This window comes from Sciurus vulgaris, assembly GCF_902686455.1.
Source record: "Sciurus vulgaris genome assembly, chromosome: 16".
Taxonomy (NCBI): domain Eukaryota; kingdom Metazoa; phylum Chordata; class Mammalia; order Rodentia; family Sciuridae; genus Sciurus; species Sciurus vulgaris.
Genome location: NC_136477.1, coordinates 14,621,099 through 14,639,375, shown reverse-complemented (window position 1 = coordinate 14,639,375; position 18,277 = coordinate 14,621,099). Strand labels below are relative to the sequence as shown.

The 18,277-nt window shown below is 41.1% G+C and overlaps 1 protein-coding gene across 1 annotated transcript; it reads left to right on the top strand.

The window, feature by feature from the left end:
• Positions 1–4,006: 4,006 nt before the first annotated feature.
• Positions 4,007–4,936, top strand: LOC306645919 (olfactory receptor 7A10-like; the record flags this gene model as incomplete). Its single annotated transcript, XM_079114099.1, has 1 exon — positions 4,007–4,936. One exon carries the CDS (start codon positions 4,007–4,009, stop codon positions 4,934–4,936), a length of 930 nt encoding a protein of 309 aa, XP_078970225.1.
• Between the last annotated feature and the right edge of the window lie 13,341 nt (positions 4,937–18,277).

The window sequence follows — 18,277 nt, the reverse complement described above, 5'->3', positions numbered from 1 at the left end:
CCACACAATCACTGTTCACAAGGTACATTGTTTAGGAGCAATAGGAATCAAAAGAGAGCAATTTTTCTTTACATAGGAATTGTCATTGTGTATTGTTAAATATGTTGCTCTAAGTAACTGTTGAAGGGTACAGAGGTAGGGTGTTCCCATGGGAGAAGCTTATTTCCTAAATTACATGGAGGCTCAGAGCAAAGTGGAGTGTATTTGGTCATTTCCCTTAGAGTCTGGCCTATAATATTCTCATGGAGCTGGATCTGTCAGCCTATCCCATTCGTATACTAATTTAATCAATGCTATCATTCTCTATTCTGTAAGTTATCAGTCTCTTTTAAAGCTCTTCTTTCTGTAGTATGTGTACATACATGCTCCGATACTTTCTATGGAAATGCATGAGAAAAATCACGTGCACTCCTCACTGTTCTCTCATTTGGTGCACTGTTCTCTCCTCAAGGTCCCCCACCTTCTCACTCTAATTCCTGTGGACTTCCTGCAGATGACCAGATCAGTGCAGTTTAGGTATTTCTAAGGATGCACAGCATTTCATAATGGGGCTGTGCTACTCCTACTTTCCATGCCTTTCATACTGGTTCTCACTAATTCACTGCTATATCAATGTTACAAAAAATACGTTGCTATTGTTAAGTTCAAACAAGTGATTCTCAACCAGAAGGGATGCCCCCTCCTTGACACAGAGCAAGTTTCACAGACACTTTCATCTGTCACTCAGGGGAGGGGTCATGAGAGCGCAGGGGTGTTGCTGACCCTCCCACAATGCACAGGCCAGCACCCGCCTCTCAGATTTAACTTGCCCCAGAATGTCAATATTCAGGAGATCAAGAGACCTTGAGTTAAGGAGTTTCTCTCCTTTTGGTATTTGTAGCTGACTTCAGATGATCTCTCTTGTACATGGTCCAGATTCACATCTGTTCTACCTAATTTTGAGAGTTCTCTTTTTTCTGTTTAAAAATTCTAACCACAACCTACGAAACAGCTCTTCAGGAGCTTTTCCTAAGGATGGGGGCTGTGGATAAAATATTTCTTGCTGTTTTCTTAAATTATTACGAAGCTTAAGCAAATATTTTGGTGTCCCTTTACTCTTATTTGTCCATTTTCTACCAGGATCAGTATTTTGAGTGATTTCTACAAATTATTGTTTATCCATTGATTCTCAGGTAGTACTTTTGACCATGAAAATCATTCAAAATTTTTTACTGGTACATATCTGTCTTCTTATGTCTGAGTTTCTTGCCTTACTAGGTTCTTGCTCAGTGTAGATTTTTATATAATTTGTAGCTTTTCACCTAAAATCAATGGTGGTTTTTACACTTAGGTCTTATCTTCTCCGGTTACTGTTAACGTAAGGGGGCCAACTTCATTTTCTTCCAGGCAGACATTTATGTGAGCATTTTTTCCACAATCAAATCTTCTACTAAATTGAAATGAAACTTTGTCATATATGAAATGTTCACATATACTCAGGCTCAATTCTTTATCCACTCAACAAGTGACAGCTTGGAGTTTATTAACAACATGATATTATAGGAACATTACATGTTATATTCTGATATGCCAAAGCTTTTGTGGATTTAATTACTAATTCACATTGGTATCTTGGACTTGCTCCTGTTAGTCTTGTTCCAGGTAGTTTTGGTTTTGCATTGCAAAGGATGGAACCAGAGCCTCGGTCATGTTAACCAATGCTCTACCACTGAGCAACACTGCCACCTGGATTCCACTAGCGTTTGAGGCTCCATTCAGCTTGTTGAACACAGTTGCTTAGAAGCAGTCCCATGGAACCTGGTTGCATTCTCCTGGCAGTTTTTGAATTACAGAACTTACTACCTTCCTACATTTTTCTCTAGTAACTGCAGACAGACTTCTGTATCTTTGTCTGAACAGGAAGGTGAACAGAATAGGTGAAGTCTTTGCTCACCTGGATCTGGTTTTATAAGGTCATAGACTGAGTATGGTGAAATGCATGTGTTATAACACAGTGTTCCCAGTCATAGGAAGGAAACAAAGGGACAGGACTGTCATTACATGTGTGGTTTTGCAAAGAATGAGTGGGGAGACATCTGCTTGTTGGATGAAGACCAGAACCAGGGCCTGAGTGCACCCAGGGGCTTTGTTAAGAAAAAATAATAGACAATTAAAATCCAAACCCAAGAATAAAAAGAACAGGTGCCACAGGAGAGAAGTGAGGAAGAGGATTCCTCAGCCATCATAGCAAAACCCTTTGGTCAAGGAGGTCTGGAAGAGGCACAGAGAAAACAAGAGTTCCTGCTTCATATAGCAACAAGACAAGATTTCCTTGTACTTTATGGATCCTTTTGTGAATTGTTAATTTATTCTCCTTAATCACTTTATCTTTGTGTCCTTTCTGTACCACTTTGAAATCATAAAGGCATTGCTATTTTTTACTTTGGAGGTGTTTATTTCTGCCCCTTTCTTATTTTTGCAGGGTGCCCAGGAGACAGACCCTGGGCTGGAACACACCCAGAACCAAGGGAGTGGTTTCTTCCTCTTGGTCTCTCAGGGAACATTCGGGCTTATTACCTCACTCCCCTAGCAACATGTCCTTTTCATTCCACTATTTTTCTGTTTATTGACATTTCCCTCCATATGCGTTTCTTTAAATGCAGAGAGTAATCTAGCATTTACCATATTGGTAATGGCTGCATGTTTATGTGTCCATGGGAGGCTTACAAAATGGGTGTTCTGGCTGCCATTTCTGCATTAGGGCAAAGACAATTTGATCTGGCCAGGTTGCATTGTATACACTAGGAGCCTAACAGTGGGGTGTGAAGGTCAGAGGCCACAGTGGTGACAGTGTGGGGTGTGTGCATATGTGCCATCTTCAGGGCAGGGCTCTGGGACTCAGATATTCCAAGGTGATGGTCATAGTACATAGATCAACTCAACAATACAGGGTAGTATGTAGCATGTCCATTTCCATTCAATGGGTGCTGGGAAGGAAATTAATAATATGCGAAGATGTAGTGGGGAGGAAGGCCTCCCTTCTCAGGCAGATTCAGCTCCAGCAGGGAGGCCACCTCTTTCCTCAACATCTTCTGACACCATCTCTGATAGTCTCCCTCTTTCTCATTGACCTGTTCATATTGGCTGCTTGATGCCCTTGGGTTTCCTATACATGCTCCTGTCACAGGGCCTTTTCACTGGGAATTCCTTCTGCCAGGTAGTAATGCTTGCTGGCCTGCTTGTTCCTGCTGGATCCCCTGAGGACTCTGTTCAATTGTCACATTCTCTACTGAACTTCTGGTCACCTATTAAAAACAGTCCTGGAGCTGGGGGTGTGAGTCAGTGCGAGAGCCCTAGAGCACCTGCTTAGCATATACAAGGGTATGGCTGAAATCCCCAGAAACACACACACACACACACACACACACACACTTGCACAAACACACACACACTCACACACACTTAAATACAACTGCTTACCTGTTGTCTGCATTATAACTGATTTTCTTTTTATCATAAGTGCTTCATCATCAGACATACTACATGATTATTTTGTTTAAAGCAGGTTTATTAAGCTATAATTAATATTCGAAGGACCAAACATATTTGATTGATTTGATGTACTATTCAGTGAGTTGGCACATATGCCAATACATGTGATATATCATTTCCAAAAAAATATATTAGACCTGTGATTTGCCACTGTGTACATGTTCTTTGCCCATCATTGGGATGTAGGAGTTTTGGTTTTTGAGGGCTGGACAGTGCCTGGAATGAGGCCAGCAACTCATTCCATGAGGCCAGTACTCTTCCATGGTGAGAAGAAATTTCTCATTCAAACAGTAAAATGCATGAATTCTTGGGGAAAGCCATAGAGAGAGACGGGAATTCCTCCTCAATATTGGCAAAAGGGATGCCCTAGTATTACCAGACCCATGATAAATTGTAACACTTCAACCATAACAGTAGTGTCTATATGTGTGAAAAGCTGTAACAGTTTTCTCTTTCCTGTAGTCACATCCATCACATGGAAAAAGGAAACAATACAGGAGTTCCAGATTTCCTCCTTCTGGGAGTTTCAGAGGACCCAGAACTTCAGCCCTTCATCTTTGGACTTTTCCTCTCCATGTACCTGGTCACTGTGCTGGGGAACCTGCTCATCATCCTGGCCACCATCTCAGACTCCCACCTGCACACACCCATGTACTTCTTCCTCTGCAACCTGTCCTTTGTGGACATCTGCTTCACTTCCACCACCATCCCAAAGATGCTGGTGAACATCCAGACACAGAGCAAGGCCGTTACCTATGGAGGCTGCATCAGTCAAATGTACTTTTTTACATTGTTTGTAGGTTTGGACAACTTCCTTCTGGCTGTGATGGCCTATGATAGGTATGTGGCCATCTGCCACCCCCTGCACTACACTGCAGTCATGACTCCCCAGCTCTGTGGTTTGCTGGTTCTGGTGTGCTGGATCCTGAGTGTGCTGCATGCCCTGCTACAAAGCTTAATGGTGTTGCACCTGTCTTTCCCCACACACTTAGAAATCCCCCACTTTTTCTGTGAACTCAACCAGGTGGTTCAACTTGCCTGTTCTGACACCTTCTTTAATGACGTGGTGATGTATTTTGCACTTGTGCTCTTGGTTACTTGTCCCCTTGCTGGAATCCTTTACTCCTACTCCAAGATAGTGTCCTCCATCTGTGCAATCTCATCTGCTCAAGGAAAGTACAAAGCCTTCTCCACCTGTGCATCTCACCTCTCCGTGGTCTCCTTATTTTACTGCACAGGCCTAGGTGTGTACCTTAGCTCAGCTGCAACCCACAGCTCACACTCCAGTTCAACAGCCTCAGTGATGTACACTGTGGTCACCCCCATGCTGAACCCCTTCATCTTCAGTCTGAGGAATAAAGATGTAAAGAGAGCCCTGAAAAGTTTCTTTGGAGGGAAAATATAAAATGATCCATTTCCAGGGCTGCAGAAGCACATGCCAGTGACTATAGGCCGCAGAGCCCCAGAGCCAGTGTTGAGGTTTTTGATGAGATGGTGGATGGTAGATCTCCTTTTCTTTGCTTCCTGGAGTTTTCAGCCCTTGATGTCCACCTGTCTGAACATCCAAACTTCTTTATTAGGCTTTGTTCTCTGATATCCAACAGGTTTTCACTTTGTGGTTGTCTGATTCCCCACAGTTATTCCAAATATTGAAATAGAAATGTCTGAAAATTACCACTTATGTCACAGACCATCAAGGATTTTCTAAGAATAATTACTTCTTCCATGGCGTATTTTATTGAGTGATATTTCTTTCATTTTACTGTTAAAATAGTCATGAGTTTTACCATGCCCAGGGAAGAAAAGTAGATTTGACGACTGAGGGAATTCATGCAATGTGTAGTCGAGGTAAATGTGAGGTAGGTTTTTCTCTTTTGCCTCTATCATTCCTTTGAACATCATGATATTGCCTCCTCTTCTTGATAATGTAGAATTTATCATCATAGTGCTTTTTAAGGACTGGTCACAGGCTGAGGCTGGGGCTCAGTGGTAGAGCACTTGCCCTGCAAATGTGAGGCCCTTGATTGGGTCTTCAGCATCACATTATAAAAAAATCCAAAACAAAAATCTGGTCATTGTGTTTTACAAGAATAATTCATTTAATTTTTGATTGACACAATACTTTACATATTTATGAGCTGCATATTTATGCATTATAATTTTTAGTGTATTATAATTATACATAATGTTGAGGGTCATTTTAGTATAATCATACAGGCATGGGATATCATTTCCTCTACTTTGGTCCCTAGTATTTTCCCTGTCGCTTTTCACTTTCTTCCTCTGTTCCCCTGGGGGAAATTCTACCAATTATCATTCTATTTCTGTGTAGTGATTTAAAAATTAGCTTAACACGGAATTGACCAAACTATGCTATGTGCTTATATGAATACACCACAGTGAATTTCACCTTTATGTATATCTATAGTGCAATGTGTTTTGATCCATGTATACATGAGGCAAGGATTCACTCAGGAGAGTGGTATATTCATTGCCTTAAACACCAATCATTTCTTTATGTTGAGCACATTCCAAATCTTCTCCTAAGAATTCTGAGGTATACTATGCATTATTAGTAGCTGCTTTCTCCCCACTGTGCCATAGAACCACAGAATGTTCTGCTCCTGCACAGCTTCAACATTGCTCTTATATGTCGGATCCTGCTTCTATGTCAGCTCATTGTCCACGACATCTACCAAAGACCTGGGCTAGAAAGCCCCCCAGAGGTGTCCACTCACCATTGTTTCTGCACAGATAATTTTATACTCTAGATAACAGATTAAATGTGAAAAAATGTAAAAAACGTAAATAGATTTTGGTTCTTGGGTTTCAGGCCCCAGGAAATGAGGGGTGGGCTTGCCTGTTTAAGGGTGATACAAGGGATCTTGGGTGAAGGAACCGCTGTGTATTTTGATGTTATTAGTGTTAATATCATGGTTGTGTTAAAATATTCTACATTTGTGACATGCTACAATGAGAAAAGAGTGTGTGAGTCTCTCTGTGTTATTTCTTGCATATGCATGCTCATCTGCAATTACCCCTAAGCAAATGTTTAAAAATGTAAAGGAAAAAAAAAACAACAATACAAAAACAAGTTTTTCTCCAGGAGGAGGGGTTTGAACATCTTTCCTTTTACTCCTTGAGCTCATATTTCTTTCCTAATTCCCCCCACATATTTTTTTCACAATCTCATGCTATCATATGTCTTGAGCTTAAAACTCACCTTAATATATATTCTTCCAATAAAGCCATATGAATTAAAAAACAAGACTTATCATTCTTGTATGCTGTGTCTTTGTCATTCTAGACAATGTGGACCAGTGGGGGTACAGGATCCTGTGATGAAGACTTTTTTCACACAGTGTAAAGCTGTTGGATAAAGAAATAAACAGCATTGGGACTAAGAATATTTGACACCTCATACTCTTCCATCATTGCCTTGCCTGCTACTGGGGGTGAAGGGCAACATGGTGCATGTGGAAACTGGTAGGTAGGCTGCACAGTAAGGGAAGCTCTCAGAGCCTCAGTTCAAATGAGACTTCTTTGGAAATTCTCTCATTTTCATCTCTATCAAGACAAAATCTTAGTCATAGTTGAGTTATTTTATAGCATTGGATAGTTTTCTTTCCACATGATTTTGACAGATCACTTTCAATCTTTTTTATTTTAAAAGTTCTAGAGTTATATTTTATGTTTTTATTAGTGCATTATATTTAAACATAATATCGGGGTCCATTTTCACATAATCATACAAGAAGAGAATATCCATTGCTTCACTTCAGTCCCTAAAACTTCCCCTTCCCCTACATTCCCCTTCTACTTTACTGGTTTTCCATATATCTATATCTATGTCTCTACGTATGTATGTATGTATGTATGTATGTATCTATCTATCTATCTATATTGAAAATGATGTTTTGACTGTTATGCATACCATTGGCACATCATCTTCACTCTTAAAATTTACCAAGTCACATTCTGTTATCAATTTGGTGACACTCTGACTGGCCATAGGAATTCTTAGGAGCAAGTCACATACACACATGAAAACTTGCACACAATACCACTTAAGCTTCAGAAGCCTGTGTCTGTCGGATTGTGATGGTTAATAACTTTCAGCTCCTCTCTGGGCTGAAGTCTGCATGGGTGATGATCTAACACTAACTGTGCTAACTATGGAAGTAAAACATCTGCAGATGCCAGACTTAGAGATCATCCAGTGCAAAACCATCATAAGTGAGTCAGAATGCAAGAATTGCTAGGCTCCGTCCTGTTCCTCAGGAGATCTGGCTTCAGTCAGGCCTCTGAAACATCTACCTAGAGTTAGTAATTTCTCATTCTTACAGACATTGAGTAGGAAGTGAAGAGTAACCATCAGACTGGGCAGAAGGTATGGTTGCTTTGGGGTTCAGGCAAGCACTACATGGTGATCCTCAAACTTTTGCATGCATCAGAGTCTGGGAGGGATTGTGAAAGCACAGATTGCTGGCACCATTCCCACAGTGCTTGATTCATTAGGTCCACATAGGTTTGAAAATATGTGTTTGTATTAAGTTCCCCGGGGATGCTAATATTGCTGTACCAGGGAACCATGGTTGAGAACCACTGACCTAGAGACAAGTTTTCTCAATAGTGATGGTAATCATGACATGCAGCAAAGAGACGATTACCCAAAGTGAATGAGTTCACGAACTCCCTGGGCTTGGATGAAGGATGAAAATTATACTTTAGTGGGGAAAATATGCTAGGATTGAATTATGTGTTTCTTCCTCTTTCTGGGCAAGCCTTGCAGCCTCATGGAAATGGGAAGCCAAGTAGGAATGAGATTCTTGCTCTTTATGGGACCAGCACATCCCCTGTGTTGGGCCCTCTCTTCCCAGGTACCTGGAAACATGTACTGGGACCTGCTCATCATCCTGTCCACTGGCTGGGACTCCCCACTCTGCACACCCAGTGGCAGGGACCTGTTCGTGCATTGCCAGGTGTTGAGCAGCATCCCTAGTCTCACACACTGGGTACTTGTCACACTTCCCTAGAGGTGTCAATCTAAGTTTCTAAAGACACTTCCAAATGTGTTTTGGAGGCAAAATCATCTCTGGTTGAGGACCACAGGACTATGGCATAAGAGCTATAAAATCTTAATGGGGTTCCACACAAAACCCATGCATTACTCAGGTTAGAAGTCTGGGCAGATCAGTTAAACCTTGAGTTCCATTTCTGCAAATTTAGAATCAGGTTCCTAATAGTACTGACAGCTGAAATGACTTTTATAAACATTGCATAAGAGAGTCCTTAGGTTTCAGTCAGTGTTTTCACCACTGTGACCAGAAGACCTGCAAAGAGAAATTTGAGAGTGAAAGTTTATTTGGGGCTCATGGTTTCAGAGATCTCAGTCTATAGGTTGTCAAACCAATTGTCTGGGTCCCTAGGTGAGGCAGGACAACATGGTGGGAGAGTGTGGTGGAAGACAGTGGCTCAGGCATGAGGATCTGGAGGGCAGGATGATGAGGAAGCAGCAGAGAGAGAAAGACAGCTGCACTCAAAAAAGACAAAATACATATCCCAAAGGCACATTCCCAAGGACTCACCTGTCCAGCTACGCCCCACCTACCTACATCTTCCAGTTAATCCCTATCGGGATAAATTCACTGACTGGTTTAAGACTCTCATAACCCCACTGATTTCACCTCTAAAACTTCTTACATTGTTTCACATGTGTACTTTTGGGGACACCTGTCTAATAAGTAACGCCTTATAGGTCATTAACCTTGGGGAAAGGTGCATAAAAATATTTGAATATAACCCTTATAATCAGCAAGCATTTTATGGGAAGAATTAAATGAATTAAATGGCAGCTCGGAACTTGTCTTAGTCTTACAAGCATTAAACTCTTAATTGTTTTGTCAAAAGCACCATGAAGCCAAGGAAGGTCATACCCTCAGGCTCATTCAAAACAACACAGTTGTTGAAGAGGGAGATTAAAATTTTCTGAGGATATCAGAGACTGTGTCCATAAAGTGAGTCAGTACTTTGAAGATTTAAGAGACAGTGAAGCCAGACTCTTTAGTTTCATAATTTGGAGAAATCCTCAACCTAGGACTGGGAGAAGGTCAGACCTCTGGAAATCAAGAGTTCTTTGAAGAAGAGTGAGGGACACTGGTTTTGCTTGATCTCTTGAGAACACATAATCTGCAAAAAAGAAAAAAAATCCAAAAAGCAAAAAACAATTCTTGGTATACAGAACGGAATCCCACAGAGATGGGATGTGCTCAGGGATTGAATAACAATAGGGGGACATGGCAGGCAGACACCTAATGGAGAAGCTACCAGGAGCTCTAGATATCTCCCCACCTGTACTTCAGTAGGTGTGACCTTCAGCTGGACAAGGCTCCCCACCACAACATTTTGGAGAACTAAGCCTGGTTCAGGGACTGATGCTTCACTCCTTCCTGCTGTCCTGTTTTGAAACACAGAGAGTCTCCATCATCAACCCTCCAGGGGAGATTCTGTGTTTCCACACAGAGACCTTCCTTCCAGAGATGCCATCCAGGTGAGTCCAAAGGCTTGATCAGGGCTGCAGGAAGTTCCAGAGACAATAAAAGCTGAGGAAGTTTCCCTGAGAGCAATTCAGCCTGACCCAGGGTGCAGAGAAAGCAGGGGAGGCTTGCTTGATTTTTAGGGTGCTTACTTAACAGTGCTAAAATAATAGTAACAGCTGAACTCAGCAATGCAGGTGTATCACTGACATTTTAGTGATTGTGATAGTGATTCCCTTTTAATTAAAGGAGGGAACGGTAGGTATAACATGGTTCCTGTAAAATTAGAATATATGTCCAAATATTTTTTGAAATTGTTGGGTATTAACTGTGGATATTTCTTGCTTAAGATGGGATGCAATTAAATGTTTGCATATCTATAAGAAAAGGCCAGATCAATGCAGTGCTGGCAAATCCTACCTTGCAATAGTGTCTCATGAGGCATATGTCTTGCAATTATCTTCCCTCATGCAATGTAGTCAGATGAAAAAGTAAAAATGAAGCGAATCACCAAGCTTATATCCATACTCCTGAGTGTGAATAAGCTTTTATCGTGAATTGTGCAAATTCTTTGAGATTGCGTAGTGGGGTTGGAGTGCACCAATTCCCATTTTTTGTTGTAGAGTTTCAAATATAAGAATTGGAGTTTTCATCACCTTTGTATTTAGTTCTTGTACATATGTGAAGATGTGTTGGGGGAATTATAAAACTATATGTATTTTGTGTGATGAAGTCTGTGGTTTTATTGTGCTTACCTCATTGCTTTTTAAATGCACAAAGTGCATCTGCATGATATGAAGAAATGAATAGCCTTTATGCATATTTCCAACTTGTTTTCACAAGCCTGTGATTCTCCACTATGACTTTAGTCTGATTTGATAGATCTCTTTCCACAAGCCACGTTCACATTGGACATTGTTTGAAAGTCATTATCATTTAATCAAAATTACCTTTATCTTTCATATAATATATATATATATACACACACACACACACACACACACACACACACATATGTGTGTGTGAACACTCAGTTGTATTCTCTTATGTCTAGGTCTTTGAATATTCAATTATTAATCCATGTTGAAATCACTTAAATCACTGCCATTTTGTATCCTGTTTCAGTACATTATCAATATAGCTTCTCATTCTCTTGTTTGAAAACCACTCAATTTCACTTGGTTTTAAACCCCTGCCTTCTAACTTTTTAGTTTTCTTTAAATTTGTTTCTATATACTGTACATGTTTTCAAACTTTTGTGAAAATGTGAAGATGAGCAACACCGATGAATTCTCTGTCTTTGAATCTTGAACTACGGTGGTGAAGACAGAGAATGATGAACGTGTATGTGTGATATAAGGCCCTGAGGGATTAATTACAGGAAGGATGTTTTCAGCGTAAACAGGATTGTTGTGGTGACATGGATGGGATTTTATATAGTAACATTGGGGAAACCTTTGCATGTTGACAATGATCAGATTGAATATACCCATGGGACTCAAAAGCAAATAAAAATATCAGAGTTCCAGACCTAAAATAACAAAGAAGATGCCCCTGAGAAAATGGAGAGAGGGGCTTTCCTGATCCACTGTCAGACCACATGAAAGTCAGTGGGTCCAACAGATGTGGACCAGCACAGGAAAACAACCTTTCATTGTTTCATATGAAATGTTTCAGCTCAGTAGCTCTTTGTCTCTTCTCTTTGGGACTGTTGGTTTATTCCTTTGCTCCTTTCCCTGTTGGGATGTTCAATCTGCATGTCTCTTGACACTGAAAAGATAGGCTTTTATATCATGGGTAAATTTATTTTTGGTGTTTATTGCTTTTGCTGAGTTTTGAGGGGATATAACAGGAGCTAGACTGTACCTGTAGCTAAGGAGTTTACTTATGATTCCTAGTCTCTCAGGAATAACCCGAGTTCATTAGATCTTTTCTTTCTTTCCATTTTATTCCTTTGGGCCTGCTTAATTCTGCCCTCAATGCTCACTGTAAAGATTTTTTATTGTTTGAAGTAAGTTTCTTGAGATCACCCAGAAATTCTTGACTGACTGACTGTTTTGCTGGGGATAAACTCAGGTCTTGCACATGTTAGGCAAACTCTCTACCACTGAGGCATGCCCCCAGCCATTCTGCTTTTACATTTAAGGAGGTTCCACTATGTGGCCCATGCTGGCCTCAGACTTGCAATCCTCCTGCCTCAGCCTCCATGGGTGTGGGCTGCCATACTAGGCTCATTCACCACCTCTGACATGGTTTCTCTTCATTCTCTTGCTCACTTTGCTCACCACACTGGCTTCCTTGATAGTCTTGAGTAACTGAAACAAGCATCTTCCTCAGGGACTTTGCCTTGTCTGTTCCTCCTCAGGTGCACCCAGTCCCAGATACTTCCTAGTTCCCATGTTGTCTTCCTCGAGGTCTCTATTCAAATGTCACCTTGTCTGCTACTCTTCCCTGAACATGCAGTAAAATAATGTCCCCATCCACTCTGTCCTTTCTATCATCTTATTGCACCTGCTGTAGTTTGAATCTTGAATGTTCTCTAAATGTCCAGGTGTTAAAGAGTTGGTCCTCAGAGAGGTGCTTTAAGAGTCAGGCCTAGGGGCATGTCCTTAGGTCAGTGGGGGTGTGGCCTCCTCCTTGCTCTCTTTTGCTTCCTGGTCATGGAGGAGTGGACTTGCTCTGCACAGGTTTTGCTCCATGTAGTCCTTCCTCACCACAGGCCCAAAGCCACAGGGTCAACTGGAAATTTCAAAACTGTGAGCCAGAGCACAACTCACTCTAAGTCAGTTTTCCCGAGAATTTGTTACAGTGATGGGAAGGTGACTCACACACTGTTCCTTCTCCTTCACATACTGTGTGGATTTTGTTTTTCTTCATGTGTTGTGTCAACAGTGCCTCCTTCTATTTATATTTCTTACGTGAGTAGAAGTATTTCTCATAAAAAGTAGATGAACCTGGAGAATATCATGCTAAATGAAATAATCCAGACTCAGAAAGTCAAGGACTGAATACTCTCTCTCATATGCAGAACCTAGTTAAAAATGAGGGGGGAATAGGGGAGAATCCCATGAAAATAGAAGAGAGATCAGTGAAGCAGAGGAAGGGGATTGAGGGAGAGGCAGGGGGATGGGAAAAGGGAGGAATGGTGGAAAGAAGCTGAGCAAATTATGCTCTCACATACATGAATACACCACTGTGAATTTCACCTTCGTGTATATCTATAGAGCACAAATTTTAAAAACTATAAATAAATAAAAGGAAGACCAGTGAAGTTAAGACAACCAGGAGGGAGAAAGGGAGGCAGAAGGAAGTGCTGGGAATTGCACTGGAGCAAATTGTATTCCATGCATGTGTGACTAGGTCACAGTGAACCACAACGTTATGTATAACTATAATGCACTAATATCATGTATAGCTACAATGCACTAATACAAACATTAAATACTTTTTGAATACATGATCTTTGAGTAGGTGCTGAACATGAGACACAAATTTCTAATCAAAATTGGACAATTAATACCATAAAGGGGACAAAATTCATGCACAAAAGGCAGATGTTAATGACTTTACAGTAGAAGATTGAGAGTGCTGCAGAGCTCAGTGGTACAGCTCTTGCCCTACAGGAGTTTGATGTCCAGCATGTGCACGTAAACACACACAGTCAGAATAAGTAGCATTGTGACAGGCCTGTAATGATTTCTTGTGTCCTTTTCTTGTTCTCCATTTTGGTAGTCATATCAGACACATGGAACCAGAAATGATACACAACTTTCAGAATTTCTTCTGGGATTTTCAGAATAAGCAGGAATACAACCCCTCATCTTTGGGCTTTTCCTCTCCATGCACCTGGTCACTGTGTGGGGAACCTGCTCATCATCCTGGCACGTCTCAGAAGCCCACCTGCACATGCCTATGTACTTCCTCCTCTCCAACCTTTCCTTTGTGGACATCTGCTTCACCTCCACCACTGTCCTGAAGATGCTGGTGAACATGCAGACACAGAGCAAGGCCATTACCTATGCAGGCTGCATTACCCAGATGTGCTTCTTATTTCTGTTTTCAGGACTGGACAGCTTTCTGCTGACTGTGATGGCCCACGACAGATATGTGGCCATCTGTCACCCCCTGCACTCCGTGGTCATCATGAACCCCCGGCTCTGCAGACTGTTGGTTGTGCCATGCTGGATCATGAGCGTCCTGAATTCCTTGTTGCATAGCTTCATGGTATTATGACTGTCCTTCTGCACAGACTTGGAAGTCCCCCACTTCTTCTGTGAGCTAAATCAGGTGGTCCACCTTGCCTGCTCTCATACCTTTATTAATGACATGATGACATATTTCACAGCTCTGCTGCTCGGAGGTAGCCCCCTCACCTGCATCCTTTACTCCTACTCCAAGATAGTGTCCTCCATCTGGAAAATCTCATCAGCTCAGGCCAGGTACAAAACCTTCTCCACCTGTGCTTCTCACCTCTCTGTGGTCTCCTTATTTTATTGCACAGTCCTTGGAGTTTACCTTAGTTCTGCTGTGTCCCAAAACTCACGTTCAACTGCAACAGCCTCTTTGATGTACACAGTGGTCACCCCCATGCTGAACCCCTTCATCTACAGTCTGAGGTATAAAGACATCAAGAGTGCTCCTAGGAGACTCCTTGGGAGCACACCTGGGAAAGAATCAGTTGATCCACCTCAGTAGACTTGCCTGTGCTTTCGAGACTCTATCTTTGAGTCTGAAACTAATTCCTTGATCAGATTGTAGAATGAAAACTTGATCCTTTTATGTTCCAAATCTCTGTTTTTTTGCAATCAGCTCTCCCATTCAATGAAAGTACCAGCTTGACCAGGCTTTCTGTTCTTCGTGGTCTCTAATGAAATGTCTTCCTTTGTCATTTCCTGTTTACCCAAACTCATTCTCACCCTTGTGTCAGAAGTATTTGGAAATTTCCACCCATGTCATGGAATAACATGGACTTCTTAAGAATAATTTCTTTCTGTATAACAAATATTTTTCTGTGTTCTACTAAAGGAATTGTCATGAGTTTTACTATTCCTGACGAAAAGACTACACGTGGAAGCTGAGTCAATTAAAGTCGCAACATACAAAAATCTGAAATTGGTTTTTCACATGTGCTACTATGATTTTTCTCACCTTTTCTTTCCCTTCCCTCCATCCCCATCTCTCTTTCTCTTTCTTTCATTCATTCTTTCATTCTTCTTTTTTAAGCTAGGAACAGAATCCAAGTCCTTGTGCAGGCTAAGCAAGTTCTCCACTACTGAGCTACTACTTCCATCATTATTTTCTACCTCATGACCTTTCCTGTTCCTCCTGGTAATGGGGACATGAACACTCTGGTTTGTTTTGTAACTAATCATTGCATTTTATTCTCTCATAAGATCCTGTTTTCTTATTCAGTTCAGTGGAGACAGTAACATATTTATTGGCAAAAATTGTCAAGTGTGTTTTTCTAAGTTGAGTTTAATGGGAAAGACAGATTTGAATAAAAGTGTTGACTCCATAAGGCCAGTCAGGGATGGCCTTAAAAATGATCAACCAAAATTTTAAATTGGGTAGTTGTATTGCTATGGAAAAACATTTCCTTTAAATAGTCTGTTTCTACTCACTGAAGTGGGGAAAGTTGTTGTGCAGGGGTGGGAGGGTTTATGCAGTGGGTTTCAGGAGTGGTTGGTGAATGTCATGTTGTATCATTGAATTATCTCCCCGTTGCTCCTTGGATATGTCTAGTGCTGTCTGTAAACATGACTCTTCCTATTGCTCCCAATGAACTGTCTCTCCATCTTCTAAATTTTATCAGAACTGCTACAGAGGATGTGAAGGAACAATATCATTCCATATTATCCCCTTTGCCTTCAGGAATCAATTTGACCATTATGATCTTTCAGTGACTCAAAAGAGAGCCTGAATTCCACCCCAGTCATGTGATTCAGAGCCAACAGTTTTCCAACTCACAGGTGCATGTCCTTCCACATCTCCTGGTCACCTGGAACCTCATTGGAGTCACCTTTTAATTCAGTTATGTGAAATTAGCATGATCAAGAGAATAATTATGAACGCTATCATGAAGCATTGGAACAAATGTCAAAATCAAAAGTAGCAGATTATTCCAATTTCATGCAGTTCTTTTCCCCTAGATTATTGTATCATTAGCTCTTGCTGTGTACAAAGTCATCCTAAAGTCAAATGGTTTAACGTAGTATTATATCATCAAGTGGAAGTGGTCTCATGAGTCTGTACTCAGCTGGGAGCATCTGTGTTCTGTTTTCAAGGATCACCCATGGTTTGGAGGGTGAATGCGGTGCTATTCTGTCTGGAGATCATTTATGGACAACTTACTCCATTTTTCCATCATGGTTAACCTCCTAGTTTACAGGAATGAACTACGTTCATGTAATTCCACTGTTCCTATATCTATATGTGACCCCTTGCTTCCCTTCCAGGTAGAAACAACAGTTCCATCTTTTTAAGTGTGACCAGCCTTAGGTGCCCTCTATTGTACCCTGATATCTGCACCACCTGATTTTCCTTTTAATTAATTTATTAGATTATAATGATATTCAGCAAACCACACAGATTTGAAGTGCTCAATTTGGTGAATTACAAGAATCCCACAACAATGTGAAGTATGCACAGCAGGATTCTGTTTGTGTGCAATTCAACAAGGTGCTCAAAGAGGTTTAATTGCTTGATTATGCAATTGTTATAAAATTTGCATCCTTGATCCATGCTATGGATAGAACTGTAGGTCATTGTGTGACGTGAAATAAGCCAGGCACAGAAGGAGAAATACAGGAGGATCTCACTCAGATGTAGAATCTGTGGAAGTTGATCTCACAGGAGCACAAAGTAGACTGCTGGTTACCAGAGGCTGGAAAGGGTAAGTGAGCAGAAGAGAAAGAAGGTTGGCCAAAGGGACTAAGTTGTAGTTAGGTAGGAGAAGGGAGTTCTGATGTTCGGTACCTATTTAGGATCATGAGACCTACACTTTGTGTCCACAGAACACATGAGGGTATGGATAGTTCAGAAAAGATGGAAGCAAGTATCGTTTTTGAAATTAGTGCATTATAATTATACATAATATTCATACTATCGTGGCTCATTTGACATGATCATATAAGCATGGAGCACAATTTTCTCCAATATTGACCCCAATACTCCCACTTATCCCCTCCCCTCTCCCTGCCATTTTTCTTTCCTTTTTTCTACCAGTCTTGAGTGTTTTCACCACGAAGAAATGAGGAATCTTGAGGAGGTTAATATGCTTACCTTGATCCAGAAATTGCCTGATGTATACAAGGATGGAATCATCATATGTTACCCTAAAAAGATGTGACACTCATACGACTCCATTAAAACTTTAATATTAAGAAAGTTAACCCCCGGAGCCCTTTTCCTGAAGGTAATCTGGGGGAAATAAGCAGAACTTCAACCAATTTCATAAGGAGTAAAGGAATAAATGAAATGTGTGGAAATATTTCATTGAGTCCACAGAAAGTGGTCATGGTGCAGGATGGGAATACAACAAATGTGCCTATGGATTTGTAATACATTTTTCCTAAAAGTGGAGTCCTCCATCCACATGGTCTACATGTACCTACAAAATTGTGTTTAATTCCATCTTTCTTCTTGAATCTCAAGGGAAGAGATATGAGAAGTGCCAACTTTGAATGAACAGGAAATGAGAATGGAGATCCGGTTATGGTGCTTGCAGAGACCTCTACTCACCTCTTCAAACTCGTGCTCACATCCTAAGTTAAGAGCCATCATTTGGTCCCTCATTATAAGAATGTGTTCTTTGTTACAGGCATGAAATTCCTGGGATTGTCGGCAAAGTGCAATGAATACAGGAGGTGTAGTCTTATGGTTTCATGTTTTAAAAAAATACAGCTCTGTCCTCTGTTAAAGAGAGAAATTGAAAACACAGAGGCTGTGTCCCCAATGTGAGTCAGAGTTTGAAGACACAAGATACCTAGCCATGGCAGGGTTCTTAGATTTAGACATGAAGAAAATGTGACTCAAAGGTGTGGCAGGAGGTTTTGGAAGGTGGGGAGCTCAGAAGGTGGTAGCAATAAGGGGTGGAGTCACCTGACTTCACTCTGATCTCAGGGGAATCTATGCAAACTCCCCGTTTCCTGTCGAGGTCAGAGTCCTGTAGGGAAATCAGGTGCTTAGAGGCTGGAGTTAAAGAAGGATAT